The sequence below is a fragment of the Notothenia coriiceps genome, unplaced genomic scaffold (assembly GCF_000735185.1).
Source record: "Notothenia coriiceps isolate Sejong01 unplaced genomic scaffold, NC01 NC01_scaffold00028133, whole genome shotgun sequence".
In the NCBI taxonomy this organism is placed as follows: Eukaryota; Metazoa; Chordata; class Actinopteri; order Perciformes; family Nototheniidae; genus Notothenia; species Notothenia coriiceps.
This window is the reverse complement of record NW_011360834.1, coordinates 890,421-909,449: the sequence shown is the minus strand read 5'-3', so window position 1 is coordinate 909,449 and position 19,029 is coordinate 890,421. Positions and strand designations below refer to the sequence as shown.

The window sequence follows — 19,029 nt, the reverse complement described above, 5'->3', positions numbered from 1 at the left end:
TGAAGTGTTTTTCTCTTGCTCCCTCTGTCTTTTAAAGCTGCGTTGCCTCCGCAGATTTTACATTTGAGCTGAAGCCACCGGACACACAGCTGCTGCTGCTGTTTCAGAGAGAGACGCTCATCTGTTCGCTCTGGAGAGGTGAGTCCAAAACCACAGCTCTGTTTCACGCAGGTTATCAGACAGCTGCTCTGTTCACAGGACAGAGGAAGTTTATCACCAGCCGGCTATTCGGTCCATTTAGGATTAGTTATGTCAAGTGCGTAATTGCTGCGTTTAACTCATCGGGTGGAGATTTCCGATATAATTGAGATCAGTTACATCCTGAGTTACAAACAGAGCGTCCACAAATACATGTTTCAGTCCACTTCAGTTTAGTTGGAGCACAGTGTTTTGCTGCCTAACAGGTGATGAACTGTATTTGTCAATGCACATGTGTTACTATCCATTTGCGTGCATCTCTATAGTTCCACCCACGTGTTCATATATTTTGGAGAAACATACTTACACCTTTTTTTTTTTCTTTAAAAAAAAAAAAAAACGTTTATATTTTAGCTATCAGTCAGTGATTTATATCCTTTTAAAATAAGAGCGATGTTGTTCATAGCCAGAATAAATAGATTTATTTATGATTTGATGCTAATTTCTAATTATGCTCCTTTACATCTATTCTTAACTGTATTAACAGCTTTTAAATGGCTAGTTCTGGAAACAAAACTATGAATACTTCATAAAATGTTACACTGTTACAACCAAAACTTTTAAAAAAATGTCATCAAACCCATTAAGATATTGGTTACATATAGCAGTAGCCTACATTGAGAATTATGGTACAATACAATAGTTTAGATAGAAGTTGTGAATGTATGACATTTAAATATATGACATTAAGGGTCTGAATACTACTTTCATTACCCCTCATACATAACATAATGTCTATTTGTAAACCGTAACAATATGATGTACTCCAGCTCAATGAGGACATTGTGATATTATTAATGGACATGTTGTTATTGTATACTGTCGGTGGACTCCTGGCATCCCTATAATGAACAGCAGAGCGCAAAGGCACCATCATGTGTGGCTTGAAACTGTTGAAACCTAAATCACCGTCTCCTCCCTTTCTGCTTTTGGCAGCTGCCAAACCAAATGCATGATGTCATTAAAGAGACCTGGAGATTAGCTCCTTTTTCTCTGGCACACTGGACCTCCTTATGGCTTAAGTATGACTTCACCATCCTTCAAAAGCCATAAAAACGTTGAACTTCACCAAGTAATAAATTAACCCACATTCAACTTCAAAAGACTGCTTTTTCTTTTGGGCTTGGATTTTTATGCTGCAGTTTATACATCAATTTTAGGACTACTAATTGTATATAATAAGTATTTTAATTATAAATGTCTGATATAAAATAAGCATACAAACAGTCCAGCAGCACCATAACAGATTGTTCATTCATATGTAGAATTCAGCAAGAGGACATTTTCCACACTTGGAACTTTAGTGCCTTCAAATTATTCAGGCAGAGACATTTCATCATGACTTTTATTCTTCAAGTGGAGCAGAGAAACATACAGAAAAAGAAAAGAGAGAGAGTGTGTCTGAGAGCAGATGATCGAGTTGATGAGACACATGAAACAGCGCTCTCAGCAGACCAGTGCAATACTCCTAAATAGGCAACGCTGCTTGTTTGTCTGTGTTGGCTGAGTGGAGGCAATCATCTCTCTTGTGGATGTTGAACTTCTTGTCTTGCGCTGCTTTCCTCTTCCTCTCCTCTCTTCAGCTCAGAGCCTCAGCTGAATTGAACATTCTTACTTTCAAATAAAACAGAAAGAAAGACAAGAGGCGAGAGCAAAAGCCACGATAAGAGGAAATGAAAAGACTGTACGATTTTCAGAAGAGAAGAAGCTAATGTGTTCAGGATTTCATGCAGGGCTACAAGAGTCAGATGGGGATTTATTAATAACACAGTTAATGTTTACTTTCTATATTTCTTCATTCAAAGTAAACGGAGTAGCCTCTTATTGTAGCATTAAAGTAGAGTGTGTCCTTTTTGTTGTTGTTGAACAAACACATTATTCAAAAGTAAACTCATATTATAGTATTTCAAAAAGAAGTATTTCATCTGCCAGAAAAGTTTTACATACATGAAGACTCATCACATTTTAGAAGCTGATCATATGTTGGTTATTCAATTATTCTGCAAAGCTTTTAGTAACTAACTGTTATTATAGCTTGTTCAGATCGCTAAAGAGAGTGCAACAAATATTTGCCTCTGAAATAAAAGTACAGTCTTCAAATAAACTCCTGTAAAGTAAAAGTACCCTTAAGTTAAGGGGATAACAGAAATCGGCTTGGATTAGCTACTGAGAGCTGCTTGTGTGGGAAAAAAATAGTCTCTTATTGTGAACATTTACATATAGAATATTAAAATGTAAATTAACATGATGCCAGAACATCACATGTCTCAGAAATGACAAAATAGAGATAGACAAGATTTCAGATGATTTGTATGTATCTTCAAGGAAGTCACTACTACAGCTTCCTTAAAAATGCTGCTCCTCACCTCAGCAGAAAGGACTCACTGTGTCTAGAGGCTCGGGTCATGTGAGACGAGAGCTCAAGTGCTTGCTGGCCTACAGTGAAGGCTTTATCTGAAAGTGTTTCTGTGTGTGTGTGTGTGTGTGTGTGTGTGTGTGTGTGTGTGTGTGTGTGTGTGTGTGTGTGTGTGTGTGTGTGTGTTTGTATGTGAATGTGAATGTGTGTGTGTTGGCAACACTTAGCCATATCCACTAGACAGGAGTGTTACTGTGATGATAGCGCCCCCCTTGTGGCCTTTCGTCCACACGTATTTGCCCTCTATGTGTCTGGGTCCTGCAGCCACACCCTGCCTGCTGCGCTCACTGACCTTTTGTGTGTGTTGTAGTACAGCTGTGTGTGTTTGGACAAATGAGAGTGTGCGTCTGTCCTGTTGGCTTGATGTTGTGTGTGTGTGTGTGTGTGTGTGTGTGTGTGTGTGTGTGTGTGTGTGTGTGTGTGTGTGTGTGTGTGTGTGTGTGTGTGTGTGTGTGTGTGTGTGTGTGTGTGAGAGTGAGTGAGTCACTGTTTCCCTGACAATGATAGTGTGGCTCGCTCTGTCTGCGCACTAACTAGGATGACTGAGATTTGGAGGATGACTGAGACTCATGGATGTCCGGGGGCGAGAGGTCATGTTGAGAGACGAGCTCTCAGATACAACCTTTTTGTTGCCATTGGTAACAGTGAACAGAGTGTGGGCTTGAGTTCCTATCACACTGAGCGATTTGCACTTGATGGTTGAGGAAGTACATGCCAGATGTCCTGTTTCTCTGTACCAGCAAACTACAACCTCTCTGAGGGGTGATGGGCCTGTAGCCAAGAGGCAACACCTAGCCAAAACATTCATGATATGCTCTGAGCATATTGCAGTGATTCCATTAGTGAAATAGAAAGCGATTAAGCCTTCATGCTATATTTTTCTATTTGTAGAGAATATATTTATAGTTTTATTTATTGTCCCACAGGATCAGCAGTTAGTCCCACTTTATTAAAAGCAGGCTTTGGAGGTGGCAGGAGTAGATTTGTGCTCTGCAATCCAGTCATATCAGGACAGCAGCTAGCAGATGAGACTGACACCACTTCATATGAGAGCGCTGTCAGGAAACTCAAAGCAGGAAGAAGACAGATAGACAGCGCTTCAGCATAAAAGCTCTCCTAACAGCATCTAAACAACAGTTGTTTACTATAGGCATTTGTCCTACGTTGGACTTTATTTTAAATGTGTTTCTTGATTATTAAAATGGCAATTGAATGCAGAATGAGAAAACTTGACTAAGACAGATTCATTTGACTGTGCTCAATTTTCCAAATGTGATGGTTATAATACATTATATTTATACTGCCGGTGTGGTACAGTAATGTGTGTCCCCTCACATTACCCCACTTCCAAAATAACTTGCCATTGAAGCATTACACAATATGTTCATACCAAATATGTAATATGTATTTTTCTTGAATATATATGTATTTTTGAGTTATCCACTGTGCTCACAAAGTTCTTTCTGCAAGTTCACAAACTTACTTCCTTCTTCTTTGTTCACATCCGGCTAAATGTGCTTTCTTTTTTTGAATACTGTTGCTCAATAATATATAGAAGTAAGATCTACACTTTCTTATGCAAGTTACATAATCAAAGAGAAATGCACGATGCCATGACTGAGAGATGTGAAATGAAGGGAAAGAACAGACAAAGTGTCTGGCTGGGGATTAAGAAAATAACAGGAGTGTGAAACATTAGAGGAGGAGGAACAGATGTCCTGCTGTATCAGAGAGCCGACCCACTACTGGAAGAGGTTTGGTAGGCCGGGAGTCTTGGCGCCTTCCTGCTCATTCATTAGTCTTTATGGCTTTAGAGTAATTGGGTGACAGATTAGAAAAAGGACAAACGCCATGCTGGGCTCCATGGTAATGGACCAAATCAAATATAATGTAATTACAAGCAGATGCCCTTTCTAAGGCCAAGCACACAGTCACACAGACTGCATTGATTGGTTTTGTATCTGATACATGAAGAGGTTTATTTGATATAGTTAAGAGTTACTCTGGTCTCTGGTGGCTCTCAGTCTCCTCTCATTCCCATCATGATCCAACATTTCTGTATTTAAGCTCGTCTGACGCTGAAGGCCCAAACCAATCAGAGTAAAGTGCCATCTGTGGAGCATCTGCTCGAAGCAGAAAAGATGATGATGGGTTATATCAGAATAGTGGGTTGGCAGTGATACAAATGGTAATACTTACGTGAAGCAGCTAGATACAAATCCATGACTACATGTAATGTTAAAGGTGTTGATGACCCTACAGAAAGTGAACACCCAGTTCTCCGCAGGGAGTTTTTGTTGCTATTTTCAGCTCATTTGTTTTGGTTTTCCAGCCCACAAATGTACGGTGTTGGTTCACTCTCACACTACAGACCATCTGTAGAACTCACAGTCCACAGCCTGCTCGGCACCGAACAGCAGACTGACACAGTTACAGACCAGCTGGATAACATACTGAGGCTCTCAGCTGCTCTGCTAGAGAGTGAGATACTTTCCTCAGGAGTTGCTAGAGACCAAAAACAGAGCTCAAAGGAGCGATTATTGGACGTGAAACGACCAGAACACACCTTTGAATGAATCTTACAAAGCTTTGTATCCACTGCTTGAGTAAATAAGTTATCAAACAATTTGCACTTGTTTCTGCTGCCCAATTGGCCAAGTAACAAGTTATTACCGGTTTACATGCAATCAAAATGCCTGGGCTTTTTTCGTATTATTTTAAAGTTTAAAAGATGAAGGATTGTTTTGTTTTGTTTTAATTAAATTAAATTAAATTAAATTAAATTAAATCTTCTTCTTCTTCTTCTTCTTTTTCTTCTTCTTCTTCTTCTTCTTCTTCTGGATGAGGAAGAATGTCTTCAGTGAGGGCATTCGTTTTAAGAGAGGAGATCAGGAATGCAACCGGTGTTTCCTGCAGCTTTAAAATAAATATTCCCTTTTGGAACAAGAATCACAAAAAGATAAACAGGAAAGAAATCACTGACAGTATTTATTCATCTCTATTCTAAGATATTCTACTTCGCCTCACTTCGCAGTTTAGTTTTGAACAAACTCTTTCTCAACGAGGCCGTGGTCTCTGGGTTTGACCCTCTGGATGCTACCATCTCCTCCTGTATTTCCTTTTTTATTTCTTCTTCTTTTCCTACTAACTTACTCAGATAAAATGCATTAAAAAGGGCTGGTTGAAGCGCTGGATACTAAACGAATAACTTATATAAGAGAGAAGATAAGAAGACATACTCATATGACACTCTTTGTCTCTCCTCAGCTCAGTCATTTATATCATCTCGTCCCTGTGAGTCATCCCTTTCAGTTATGATGTTAAGTGATCCAGCATGTCATGTGTACATGTCCTGAGCACTCTAACAAAACTTTTTATGTCGGGGCAGTGGGAGTATCTGTGATCCCTCAGGGCGATCATTCAAAACCCTTTTTTTATTTTGTACCTTCTGATGTTACAGCAGTGGATTCCAGTCTCTATCACCTAATCTATCCCCTCATACTGTCCCTCATCGGCCCTATTCTCTAATCCATACCCTAAAAAGGAGTGTGGGTTAAGGGTTAGGGTTGGATTTGGACGTGATCTCAGGGGTGTGTGCGGGTCACAGAGGGGTATATACAGCCCCCCATAACTGAACCAGGCTGTGGTCTTTGGGAGTGACCCTCTGTGGATGCTACCGTCTCCTCCTGTTGTCTCTTTTCATTTCTTCTTCTTCTCCTCCTCCCGACCGGCATCATGGCTTTCAGACACTCAGGTAACTTCACATAAAAATGGCTGGTGCAAACTGTTGATGATACATTAAGTTATTTAATATGTTATCAGTAATCAGTGGCAAAATACAAAAAACGTGCTGTTATTGGCGTTTTTTCCCTGTGAAGTTTGTGAAAAATTGCCCAAGACTCAAACTGAACCTGTAAAAGCTTTTTTAACACGATATTTCACAAGATAACTGTCTTGTATAACAACTATTTTTTATAACTTCATAAAAGAAAAATAGCGTTGTTTTCAGATTAGTGACAGTGGACGTTAAATGTTTTAGTTAACCTAAAAAGTAAAATAATCTATATACCAATCAAAAAAAACAAAGTCCTTAAATTTCTTAAATCAGCTAATTTGAAGACTTGTCACCAGATAAGGATTTGAGGATTGTGTGTTTATGATGTCCTTATGCAACACAGGACTCATTGAAATGTGTAACAATCTTAAACAATATGATCCAAGTTTAAAGGTCCATCTCTTGTTGATGTGTGGCATGTTCAAACAACATCTTGAAGCAAAACTAACAGCTAACATTCGAATGTCCAAGTCTAAAATCTGAAACTTGTTTTTCCTTGTTGGAGAGAACTGTTTATCCAAAATTAAACCACATTGTGTGCTTTTTTAGATGTGATCTCATGGGTTTATGATTACATTTTTGTTAACAAGTTTTTTTGTTTTATGTTGGTTTCATCATGTCGTAGAAATCTGTGTGTTTACATATGGAGCACTCTTCCATTTCATTAATTTATTGATGTATGTTGGAGAACAGGCTGTTCCAGAGTTTGCATTGTTTTGCAGTGACAGTGATTTTGTAAATCTCCAAAGCATTATGAGAGCTATATATTATAAAATGACCTGATAAGAAGGAGTCAAGAGAGAACAGAACATTTTGACAGTGTAGCTTTTGATTTGGCTGATATCGTGTCTGGGTCGCCCTGCCTCTGATCATCTCCCAACACGCTGACTCACCCCTCAATCTGGTCTCACATTGACCTTTCCTGCTCTCCAAAGGAACCGCAGTGGTTCACTTCGCTCCCCTCCGCGGCTGAGGGTCGGAACATACCATGGCTGTTTGACAGGGGGCAGCTGTCACACTGTTTGTAACAAAAGATTACTGGACGTGTTTCAAATGGCGCCACAATAGCTCCACACTCCCAGTGGTCATCACTCTGCATCCCTCTCCATTTGTCCCCTCTGGAAGGTTAAAGCGCTGTAAATAGAGGGTCCCGCTCCAAAATAGGTCTGGCTCGGCTCAGTAATGAGACCCCAGCATTGTGTGTGTAATTCAACAGTGTTTGACTGGGAGGGTTTCAATGCCATGAGATGCCACCAGTAGGTGAGTGTGGGCGGAGTGAGGGGCTCAGTGCTCAGTCCGGTCTTTATCCCTGGAGCACAGCTGCAGATAGAGACCCCTCTCTCATCCCTCAATCCACACACACCCCTCTCTCATCTCGCAATCCACACACACCAGGGGCACATACCTCACTGCAGGAGGCCCCTCTCCTTCACACGGCTGTTTACCACGTCCCACTTAGCTGCAGACGCCTTTCATAAATATTGTCCTTGTTCCTATGGTTACTAAAACAAAAAAAATGCCATTCCTCCCATTGTTTCCTCCATTTGTGTTTCCTGGATTAACATGGTATAAATCAATGTAAAGGTCACACACTGATACAGCTTCCACACACTCCACATTACGCACTGTTTTTTCAGGAAACCACTCAGTCTGCTCTCAGGGGATGCAGGCTGTGATGGGAATATAGGAATGTTGATAAATGAAGAAACAACATGTTGTTTACACTGAAAGCTTATATAATGACCTGGACAAAATACAACCCAAAGTGAAGTGGGGGTATGAGATTGGGAGGGAAATGGAATGAGCCAGACGATCTAAAAATATGACCTAAGTCTTTCAGTGAGAGCTTGATAAAAAGTTTGCAGGCTGGAAAGCACACAGCCATCTGTGGGCTGCATTTTCTAACATCACTCTCACTTCTCTCATCAGTCTGGAATGCTTCTGTTAAGAGCTCAATGTGTCTTTTAAATGTTCAAGGAGACACATGTGAAATGTATTTTTTCCAAGTTATGCATAGATTTGTTTTGCATTTAGAGGTCAGATTTACTGTAACAGACTGGGGCGTGAGTTTGCTGCTTTAGTCATTAAATGCTGATTCATGTTCCCCATTTCTGTTGTTATTTATTTCTGTAAAGCCCTTTTAATCAACTATTGTGGTGTTGTATATAAATAAATGTATTAATTGCATTTTTTCAGAGTCACGAGGATGATAGAAAAGGCAACAGTGTCCCCATCTGGTGACTTTCTGCCATGTAGGGATGTTTAGAGTCTGATAATGTCTCGTGTTTTTCAGGAGGTCCCAGGAGTTATCTCACCTCCACCATGACTGATCGCTTCGACTGCTACTACTGCCGGGACAACCTGCACGGGAAGAAATATGTGAAGAAGGACGAAAAGCACGTGTGCACCAAGTGCTTCGATAAGCTCTGCGCCAACACCTGCGCAGAGTGCAAACGCCCCATCGGCGCTGACTCCAAGGTGAAAACACAGTGTCTGAGTGACAGAGAAATAATGAATGAGTAAAAGAGAAGATACAATCAAAACATTTAAATAAACAGAAAATGGCCGCATTGTTCTGCTCAGACATATGTCTTTTAAAATATAATAAACAGAATTGGACACATTTAAAAAAATAATAATAAATAATGCAGCCGATTATAAGCTAGCTACAATTTTTATTTTATTTGTACAATATGCATACGTTACATGTCTTTTTAGTTTCTCATCAGTCTTTTTACTTATCACAAATCATTTTCTAAAATCGTTTTCTACTAGTTTAAGATAATGTTTTCAGCTTTTATAGATAAAAAACCATCTGAAACTGAGATGTTGGCCAAGATCAATTGAGTTGATTTGCTGTCTGCTCATAGGCCCTTTCAACAGAATTCAGGCATCATTTTTTTTCACACTTTTTGCCTTTTCTACCGTAACATTTTAAAATGTCTTCTGTGAAAAAGTAATATCCACCCTGAATTTTTTAGATGTCTACTATGAATGTTATTACATTAATACAAAAACATAAAAAAAGGGATGATATATCTGTCTATATCTGTTCAGAGAGCATCCAGTCTCAAGCTCTAATTAAACTTGTCCGTCATTCAGTAGTGGTGGTTGCTTCCAAATTAAAGTCACCACTCAGTCACAGGGAGCTGAATGTGTGAAAAATATACCACCAGTAAGGTTTCAATTCTTTATATTGAATTTCTAGCATCTAAATCTCCTAACTCCTTCTTGGCTCACGTCTGTCTCATTGGCTCGTTCTGTAACCTGCCCTGAGCCTCACTCTCCATGATGAAACTTTAATGAGGTCTGCATGAGGACAAGGTGAGAGACCTCTCCTAACACCCTCTGTGTTTCAGGAGCTGCACCATAAGAACCGTCACTGGCATGAGGACTGTTTCCGCTGTGTCAAGTGCTCCAAGCCGCTGGCCAGCGAGCCGTTCAACGCCCGGGACGATGGCAAGATAATGTGCGGCAAGTGTGGCTCCCGGGAGGATGGCAACCGGTGCCAGGCCTGCTACAAGGTGGTCCTGCCAGGTGGGTTCACTATTCTTACTTTAAAAACTAATTTTTTCCTACTATAAAAGATGTGGTCGTCAATGAGCTAAGTGAGAACCGTTATTGTTTTGCTCGAGACACTTTTGTATTTGTGTATTTTGTATCTGTGCTTTTCTTTCCGGTTTGAAGTGGGTCGGGCACGGTTGGAAAATGTGATGATTGCCAATCAGGATGTTTGAATAAAACATTATGATAATTATTGTTCAGGTTGCCCAACACTTTCATTTGTACCTGATTGAAACACTTCTGCGCAACACTGATGAAGTAGATGTATGAGTATGTTCTTTATAAATAACCCATAAGGTGATTTTCTCTAGTAACAACTATTTCATATAACAGAGAGATAAGTAACATTTGAAAAAACATTTAAAGAAGAGGCTTTAATGAAAGAAAAGGCTTATTAAATGTGTGCAACACTTTCTTACCAAGGATTTAACCTGCTTTTAAACTCAATCTAGCTGTACTTTACCTCTTTTTCAACCTCTCTTCGGGGATCCCAAAGAATCCACTCACTGTCAGACAGAGTGGACTGTTTTTTACTTTTAATTTTTGAAACCATAACAATGCTTCTTGATCTCTGTGCCTCAGGATCCCAGAATGTGGAGTACAAGAACAAGATGTGGCACGAGGAATGCTTCACCTGCTTTGAATGCAAGCAGCCCATCCGCACGCAGAGCTTCCTGACCAAAGGGGAAGACATCTACTGCGCTCCCTGCCACGACAAGAAGTTTGCCAAGAAGTGTTTCCACTGCAAGCAGGTACAACCACATATCATATCATCCATAGTGCTAAGTCTATATCAATTAAACTGTGGTGCTGACCGTTCACTTTCAGCAGCGGGAATGATTTTCCACCTCTGTAGGGTTTAAGATGTTCCTCTCTCTCTCTCTCTCTCTCCCTCCCTCTCTCAGCCCATCACCTCTGGAGGGATCAGCTACCAGGACCAGCCCTGGCACTCGGAGTGTTTCGTGTGCAAAACCTGCCACAAAGGTCTGGCTGGAGCTCGCTTCACTTCCCACGAGAACGACGTCTACTGCGTGGACTGTTTCAAGACTGATGTGGCCAAGAAGTGCCATGGATGCAAAAACCCAATCACAGGTCAGGGAAGCATGAGCAGATGTTTTTATTAGAATCAATGCATTGTGGGTATACTGGGAAATAATTTTGTAGCGCATTTTACTTTCTTTCTGTACAACTATAATGGCCTCTGACAGATTACAACCCACTGGCCATAAGACATATTTATTTGGATCAGCTCCAAAGCCCAAATATTATTTATATTGAAATAATAATAATAATAATAATATGCTAATTAATCAATATTTACTTGGTTAAATAAAGAGATATTCAAATGTCTTTCTTATAAGTACAAACATTACATGAATGGTTCTGAAAAATGTGAGGTGTTACAGACCAGCTGAATAAAGAAATAGTATTTCCCCTTTAATCCATTTTTCCTGCTCCTTTAAACCCTGGTATATTATTTATTTAGCCCAGTTTAGCCTTTAAGATAAATGATGCCAGCCATCATACTGGTCATTCTGAATTATTCCTATACAAGTCAAATGCAGCAGACAGCAACACCATCCAAATTAATTTCCGGAAAACCCAATGTTCTCATTACCTAAGCCCAAGCTGTACCTTAATACAAATGATAGGAATGTTTTAAAGAGAACTGTGTGTGAAGCATGATCACCTGTCTCACACTGCTGACTGACGGCTGTCCTCCGCTCTCCGCAGGGTTCGGCCACGGCACCAACGTGGTGAACTATGAGGGATTCTCTTGGCACGAGTACTGCTTCAACTGCAAGAAGTGCTGCCTCTCGCTGGCCAACAAGCGCTTTGTGATCAACGGAGAGCAAATCCACTGCCCCGACTGTGCCAAGAAGGTGTGAGCTGCACAGAGGGTCGTGTTTAAAGTGGAGTGGCGCCAACACTGACATTTAGACATTTAGTTAATTAGCAGAAATATAACCTTTTTGTTGACAGGCTATTACGGCCTCAAACGAACATAAATGTTATTCTGTTTGTGATTTAGCAAACAAATGTCAAATTGGTGAAACTTCTCTTTATGAGGTTGGCAGACGATAAAGGTTATTTCAACTAATTATGCACTAGCTTGAGTCATTTATCTACTCATACATTATGCAACTTGTTTCAGTGTTGGACACTAACATGGCAACAGAGTTTCTTTTGTGGGATTGTGATGTGCACTATTAGTCTAATCTAATCCAGGATTCTGTGTAGTTTTATGAGACAAAAGCTTTTTCACATGCCTTACTGGAATATTTCAGAGAGAATAATATGCTTTGACATGCATAACGCTGCTCATACATACCAGCTTTGATTGATAATCTGTTACATGTATCTTCCAATGGATTATCAGAAGAAACCAAATCTAAAATGAGGTCTTTGAGTTTTATGCTGAAATATAAACAGCTTGTGTATTCAAGACTTTGACTGAAATGTTAAATGTTAAACAAGAATAAAAGGAAAAAATGATGTGAAGTCTCTTATTTCTTTCAGAAAGACATAAAAGAACATGGCAAAGGAATATTTTTGCAAGACTTTATTTGTTTTAACAGTTTGTATCATCTCAGTACACTTTTAGATATATTTACAGTACAAATCTTACTTGGACAGGGCTTTGTTAGTAAATCTTTCAGAGAAATATTCATATTCACAAAGTCGCCCTGGGTGGGGAGACTGATTGTCGAGGCCGAGGTAAGGGCAAGCTTTCTTAGTTAACTGTGATACAATAAAAATACTAAATCTCAATCTAAGGCACCGTTCTATCCTATTGTTAAAGAAAACGTTGAGGACTTAAAGCAGTCGGCTCTGTACTCGAGCCCTCAGAGATGCAGCAGGACCTGGAGTAGACGAAATATGTGTTTAAGAAGCAGCTGCAACAGCCCCCCCCCCCCCCGACAGATGCTACATGGGACTAGAGGGGTAGGAAAGGTTTGGAGATGAGACTTCTAAAACATCTGGGAATCCACAAATGACGTTCTCTTTTCTTCCAGAATATCTCCTACGAGTCTGAACAGTAAAGCTACTCCTCAGTTACCATTCTCTAAACATAGCCAGTCATTTGTGACAGTGCAAAGAGTCTCGTGTTTTTTTAAACGAGTAATAGATGAAAGCCAAAAAGCTCTGAGAGACATGGTAAATGATGAAGGACGGTTTATGGAGTCCGTTACATTCTTTGAGCTTATTAATCAAAGCTAAGATCTAAAGCCCATAGTCCTTATGTACAAAGAGATTTGAGTTAGCCAGCAGAGAACAAGGCAACGATAAAAGGTCCTCCAAACCTCGTGCTTGGACTGTTCAAGCATAGGGACTTTCAAGATTTCATTACAGTTCATGAACAATCCAGAAGAGACAGAAAACATGTCTGACCCACGTCATGTTCTGCTACTACAAGGATTAGTTAAGACCTGAGCTGATATGCCTACACTAGAACTATCCATCCCCACGTCCTTTAACATCATATAAAACACATTGTGATGACATTAAAAGTATCATGAAGAGGCCGGGCCACGACTGATCCTGGGTCAGACATGCCGCTAAGGGCTGTAACAACTGACCATCAAAATGTGTTTAGTCTCCGTGAGGCAAAGTTCAGAATCAGAGTTGGGGCTTAAAGCGCTAACACATACACACATAAACAAACGCTATATTTTAAGGAAAATATAGTGGGTCCCTACTTGGCCCCTTGTTTTTTCCAGAGCTCATGTGGAAGCGGGCTTTATGTACGTTTATCCAGGCTGCCCAAACGTAAACTGACATCCCGTCACAGGGCACGAGTCCAACAGAAACGTAAAGCACACAAACAGAGACTTCAATTATCCACATCCCGACGCCACCTCATCCTACACATGGCTCCATCTGCCTAATACTGATTATATACACAACACAATAACACTTAAATATATGTAGAAATGTATTTTTATATATAAACAAACGGCCAAATTATATTATAAAAAAGAATTGAAATGCATTGTGTCAGATGTAGCAGCTGGTGTTTTGGGAATTTCAAAAAGTTGGTTGAAAAAGGAGAAATAAATGTAAATGGTGAAGAAGACTCACCGTGGGTGGATGTGTTGGAAAAGCTCAAGTTAGAACCAGATCATTGAAAAACCTGATTTGTAGTTTCAGGCAAATATTCAAGGTTCAATTCAGTAACGAACACAAACCACCTGAAGAAGCTCAGAGGTAGCCATGAATGAAACTAATGGACTTCCACTGCTAAGATAGTATGTTGCAGTTATGGGTATTCAAGCAGGAGATGAGACTACAATGTGATGCAACTCATATCTGATGTACAATGATGTCGCTCGTAAACATAAATTCTATGTACATATGTAAAAATTAACAAAACCTTAACGAAGCCTAAATGAGAAACAAACTGCAGAAACTTCACTGAACAAACAACCAAATTCACTACAGTGCTGTGAGTGAACCTCAACACTATTCAGCTTCAAATGTAACAGATGGAGCTCCAGGCGCCGCCTAGTGGCCAAATAAGGAAACACACCGGGAGACAGGGCAATGGGGCAAAATGAAGTATGAACACTTTCAAGTGTAAGCACGTGACAGAGTTAACTGTGCATGAATGAGCTTCAGCGCAAGCAATTTAGTATATTCACAATTCAAAATTAGTAGTTGAGGAAATATTAAGGCCATATTGGATCCTGCAAAGAGCAGCCGGTCAAGTAAATTTAGCCGAATCACACGTGAAACCTGGGACGCTTTCCCCACCAAACCCCCGACAGAACAGAACGTTGGAGCCTTTCCTCCTTTAAGTCACTCTGTTCAGTTCACGCAGCCGAGTGTGCATGTGTCCTGGAATATTCTCACACAAGAGAAAAGAACAACAAGACTAAACATAGGTAATAATTACAATAACAACAAAGCCAAAATTAATAAATTACAACAAATGCACCCCTGACAAAGACAAAACTCTTAAAAAAAACATCAAATTTAGACACAACATAAAAAAAACCTTTGAGAACTAAACACAAGAGGAAGAGGAAAGACACCTGAAGCGAGCACGTTGAAGGAATATATGGAATTTCCCTGAAGCATAACGTTGTTTTCTTTGAATATATATATATCATTTGAATATATTTGTTTCCTCATAATGTGGGGTGCAAATGTAGCACTTGGGGTGGTCTTTCCGCTTCTCCTTGTGCTCCTCGCTCTGGAAGAGGAGGAGGAGAGAGAGAGGAGGAAGCCGTTTGGAACTTTTTTTTTTGAAGGAGCTCAGCTGGACAGGGACTTTACGAGTGCAACAGAGAGAGGCGTCTCAGCGATGGCGGCAGCATCAAATCTCTGCGGAGACACGGGAGGAAGTGATTACTTTAGGAAGAGTTCATCAAAGAGTGAACATTCCCAACAGGTGTGTGTGACTCCTCACCTGACAGGGCTTCTATTGGTTGGTTAGAGGAATGCAGGGGGTTGACGGGGGTCCCCTTGTCCTCGAAGGCCACCCTGGTCCCGTCCGAGCTCCCGTCACAGCTGATCAGGACCTGCTTACAGTCCTCCGCCTGGATCAGGGGCCGAGTCTTGGAGTGGACGTTGAGGTCGTTGAGCTCCTCGAAGCTCCACGGGTTGGATTTACCGTTCAGACCGGAGACTAAGCCCACCTTGGCGGAGTCCTGCTCATTCAGGAACTCCGAGCCCTCCACCAGGCGGCCCTTAGGAACGGGACTGGAGAGGAGAGGGATAGAAAAGAGTTTCAGAAGGTTCATGAGATTTATCACAGCAGCTCAGCTTTAAGTTAGCAGAAAGAAATCCAGTCGAATAAAAGATAGGGCTGGAATAGCCGAGTCAATCGGACAAAATCATATTCCACTGAACTTCAACTAATTACTAGGGCCGGGACTTTAACGCGTTAATTAAGATTAATTAATTACACAAACATGAACGCGTTAAAAAAATTTACGCATTTTAATCGCACTTATTTTTGCCCTGCGGAACGTTTCTCACTGGATGAGTTTCAGGCGTACCGATTATACTGGAGCACCAACTAACGTTNGTGTGCCTTGGCAGTCTCAGTTTTAATCGCACTTATTTTTGCCCTGCGGAACGTTTCTCACTGGATGAGTTTCAGGCATACCAACTACCGTTCATGACTTCAGACAACAACAAACCACAGTGAACAATAGTCAAACATGAACGAAGAAGCTGATGAGACCGCTTTGGTTGGCCCCGTGGATGGGAAATTTGGTTTTAAAAACGGACGGATGGAAGCGTCGATAAGAGCACGGTTGTATGCAAATTATGCAAAAAGGAATTCGCATATCACCGCAGCACATCAAGCCTCAAGTATCACCTGGACGTTAGCCCGACTCCGAGTACAAGGACCCAAGCCATACTTGCCCTCAGAAATCGGGGGGGGGGTGCTAGTGGATCGCCGGAGCTGTTAGATTAACATTAACATGCTTATTGTAGTTGTAAGTGCACTGCCTTGCGGCCTGTAGTACCGTCCTTGATGGAGCATATGTGTGGACTGGACCTGCATTTTACAGGAAAGGAGTGAGCAGAGAGTAGAGTTGTTGTCGATTCTTGTTCTGTTTTCTGTGAATATCTGCCTCACCCTCTCAGACTTTGAGTTGCGCGTGCTACTAAAGAGACGTGTTACCATGGAAACCAAACAATGGTGTAGCTGTATTAAAGTCCGAGTGGAAAAAGTCGTGTGTAAATCTGATTTTGTCAGAAATCGGGAGAAATGCGGGAGAAATATGACCCCGGGAGGAAACCGGGAGAGGGCAATGAAATCGGGAGTCTCCCGCGAAAATCGGGAGGGTTGACAAGTATGACCGTTGGTATTTAACAGCAGCAAGTTACAAAATACAAACCTTGTAACAGTTCTAAGGATTTAGCAGCCAGGTCTATTATTAAATAGAGAGAAGAAGAACCCACATTAGTAACACATCAATGGCTAACAATGAGCAGCAGCAAGAGACATAAGTAACATATCACGGTGTTGAGACATTAATAATATAAATGTGTATGTATTGCACATTGATGATTTGTTGCAGAAGTGTCAGCACCTCTTCTCTGCTGCAGGTTGAAGCTGGAGGAGGGTCGGGGTCTCCGGGGCCGGATGGAGGCTCTGGATGTGATCTGCCATCTGAAGATAAAGACAGAGACGCTGCTGGAGCCTGTGATTCGCTGCCTGAGTGATGAGTTCACTGCCCTCAGGAAACAAGCCTGTCTGACGGCTGCATCTATGCAGCTGAGGGAGGAGAGGGTAAGAGAGGAGGACGAGTATTTATTATATTAAGGCTCTCTGAGATAACCAATGGGAGCAGCTGAACACTAAGTGAGACTGCATAGGGGAGACCGGGGAGGGCGGGACCTTAAATGAGAACAGTCATATTAACCTTAAAGTCTCCTATTATTATACTGTCTTTCATCATATATCACAGTTCTCAGATATATCCAGAGCCTGTCTCTGATTGGGCTGAAAACCCCAAACAGGACATTGCAGCATTAACCCATATATCCCCTCTGTTTCAGCCCTGTTTTCCAAACTGGCTGATTTCTCTGCTGTTACTTTAGATGAAAATAAGGAGCCCCTCCCCACGCCCCTCTGAGAGAGATTTGGGTGAAAATAACCCAATGTGCTCTAGGAGGAGATTCAGGTGATAAGGGGGAGGGTACCTTGGTTGCTGATTGCTAATGTTACACAAGACAAAACACGTTATGACATCATAAAGTGGCCAAAATCTGATCAGCTTCATTTCAGACAGGTTTTTATGAAAGGATCAAAAGAGAGAGAACTTTGTTCTGAACTTTCAGAGCTCTTTCCACGAGGGGCCACATGTTGATGTAGAAAGAACATGAAGAAAGAGGGACACGGTGTTGATGTAGAAGAGACATGAAGAAGAGGGGACCATGTTGATGTAGAAGAGACATGAAGAAGAGGGGACACATGTTGATATGTAGAAGAGACATGAAGAAGAGGGGACACGTGTTGATGTAGAAGAGCATGAAGAAGAGGGGACACATGTGATGAAGAAGAGACATGGAAGAAGAGGGACACATGTGAATGTAGAAAGAGACATGAGAAGAGGGGACACATGTTTATGTAGAAGAGACATGGAGAAGAGGGGACACATGTGATGTAGAAAGAGACATGAAGAAGAGGGACACCCCCCATGGTGGGAATGTAGAAGAGACATGAAAGAAGAGGGGACACATGTGATGGAAGAAGAGACATGAAAGAAGAGGGACACATGTTGATAGAAGAGACATGAAGAAGAGGACACATGTTGATGGTAGAAGAGATGTTGGAGAAGAGGTGGACACATGTGCATGTAGCAAGAGACACATCGGAGAAAGGGGAAACATGTTGAGCGTGTAGAAACAACATGGATGAGAAGAGGACACGGTGATTGATGTAGAAGAGACATGAAGAAGAGGGGACACAGTTATGTAGAAAGACAGAAGACAGAGGGGACACATGTTGATGTAGAAGAGACATGAAGAAGAGGGGACACATGTGAAGTTAGAAGAGACATGGAGAAGAGCGGACACATGTTGATGGTAGAAGAGACATGGGCAAGAAGAGGGGACACATGTGATGTAGAAGAGACATGAAGAAGAGGATTGTGCATAAAAGATAACCTTTAAGGCTATCTGAGACAACCAATGGGAGAGCTGAAACACTAAGTGAGGGACAGGAAAGAAACGGGGAGCGGCGGGACCTTAAATGATACAGTGGAGAACTAACAGTCTATATAACCTTAAATATAAAGTCTGCCCAGATGAAACTCAAGCTCCTCTCTTTTATACAGGCCAGGTCAAACGTTTCAAGACAACATACGGTGCGCTAAAGAGAAATACCAGAAGTTACGATCAGGTTCAAACTACCAACAGATTTACAGTAGCCTCAGATAACAGCCACAAAAGCATGCAGACATGACACAGGCGAATGTTATGAATCATGAAAACTTAATGACTGGCAAAGGTTTGTTTCCTTGACAAAGTGCTAGTGAGATCAGAAATTAAA

At 41.1% G+C, this 19,029-nt stretch overlaps 1 protein-coding gene and 1 long non-coding RNA gene across 3 annotated transcripts; one reads left to right on the top strand and one right to left on the bottom strand.

Moving 5' to 3' along the window:
- Window positions 1-41: 41 nt before the first annotated feature.
- On the top strand, window positions 42-12,506 carry fhl1a (four and a half LIM domains 1a). Of its 2 annotated transcripts, none has more exons than XM_010785654.1 (6): window positions 42-138; window positions 8,743-8,927; window positions 9,809-9,986; window positions 10,596-10,765; window positions 10,919-11,105; window positions 11,748-12,506. In XM_010785654.1, exons 2-6 carry the CDS (start codon window positions 8,772-8,774, stop codon window positions 11,900-11,902), a joined length of 846 nt encoding a protein of 281 aa, XP_010783956.1. In that variant the 5' UTR covers window positions 42-138; window positions 8,743-8,771; the 3' UTR covers window positions 11,903-12,506. The 2 variants fall into 2 exon arrangements, with proteins under 2 accessions (XP_010783956.1, XP_010783955.1); XM_010785653.1 differs by lacking the exon at window positions 42-138 and adding an exon at window positions 6,249-6,368.
- Window positions 12,507-12,561: 55 nt separating this feature from the next.
- LOC104957977 (uncharacterized) lies at window positions 12,562-15,735 on the bottom strand. The gene is made up of 2 exons (XR_799719.1): window positions 15,427-15,735; window positions 12,562-15,341 (listed from the first exon to the last, which is right to left on the bottom strand). It is a non-coding gene; the product is annotated as an uncharacterized lncRNA (long non-coding RNA).
- Between the last annotated feature and the right edge of the window lie 3,294 nt (window positions 15,736-19,029).

Excerpts from the sequence above, each read along its gene's own strand:
- fhl1a (XM_010785653.1), top strand. Across the intron at positions 8,928-9,808 it reads CCATCGGCGCTGACTCCAAG|GAGCTGCACCATAAGAACCG; the intron begins GTGAAAACACAG and ends TCTGTGTTTCAG. Across the intron at positions 10,766-10,918 it reads AGTGTTTCCACTGCAAGCAG|CCCATCACCTCTGGAGGGAT; the intron begins GTACAACCACAT and ends TCCCTCTCTCAG.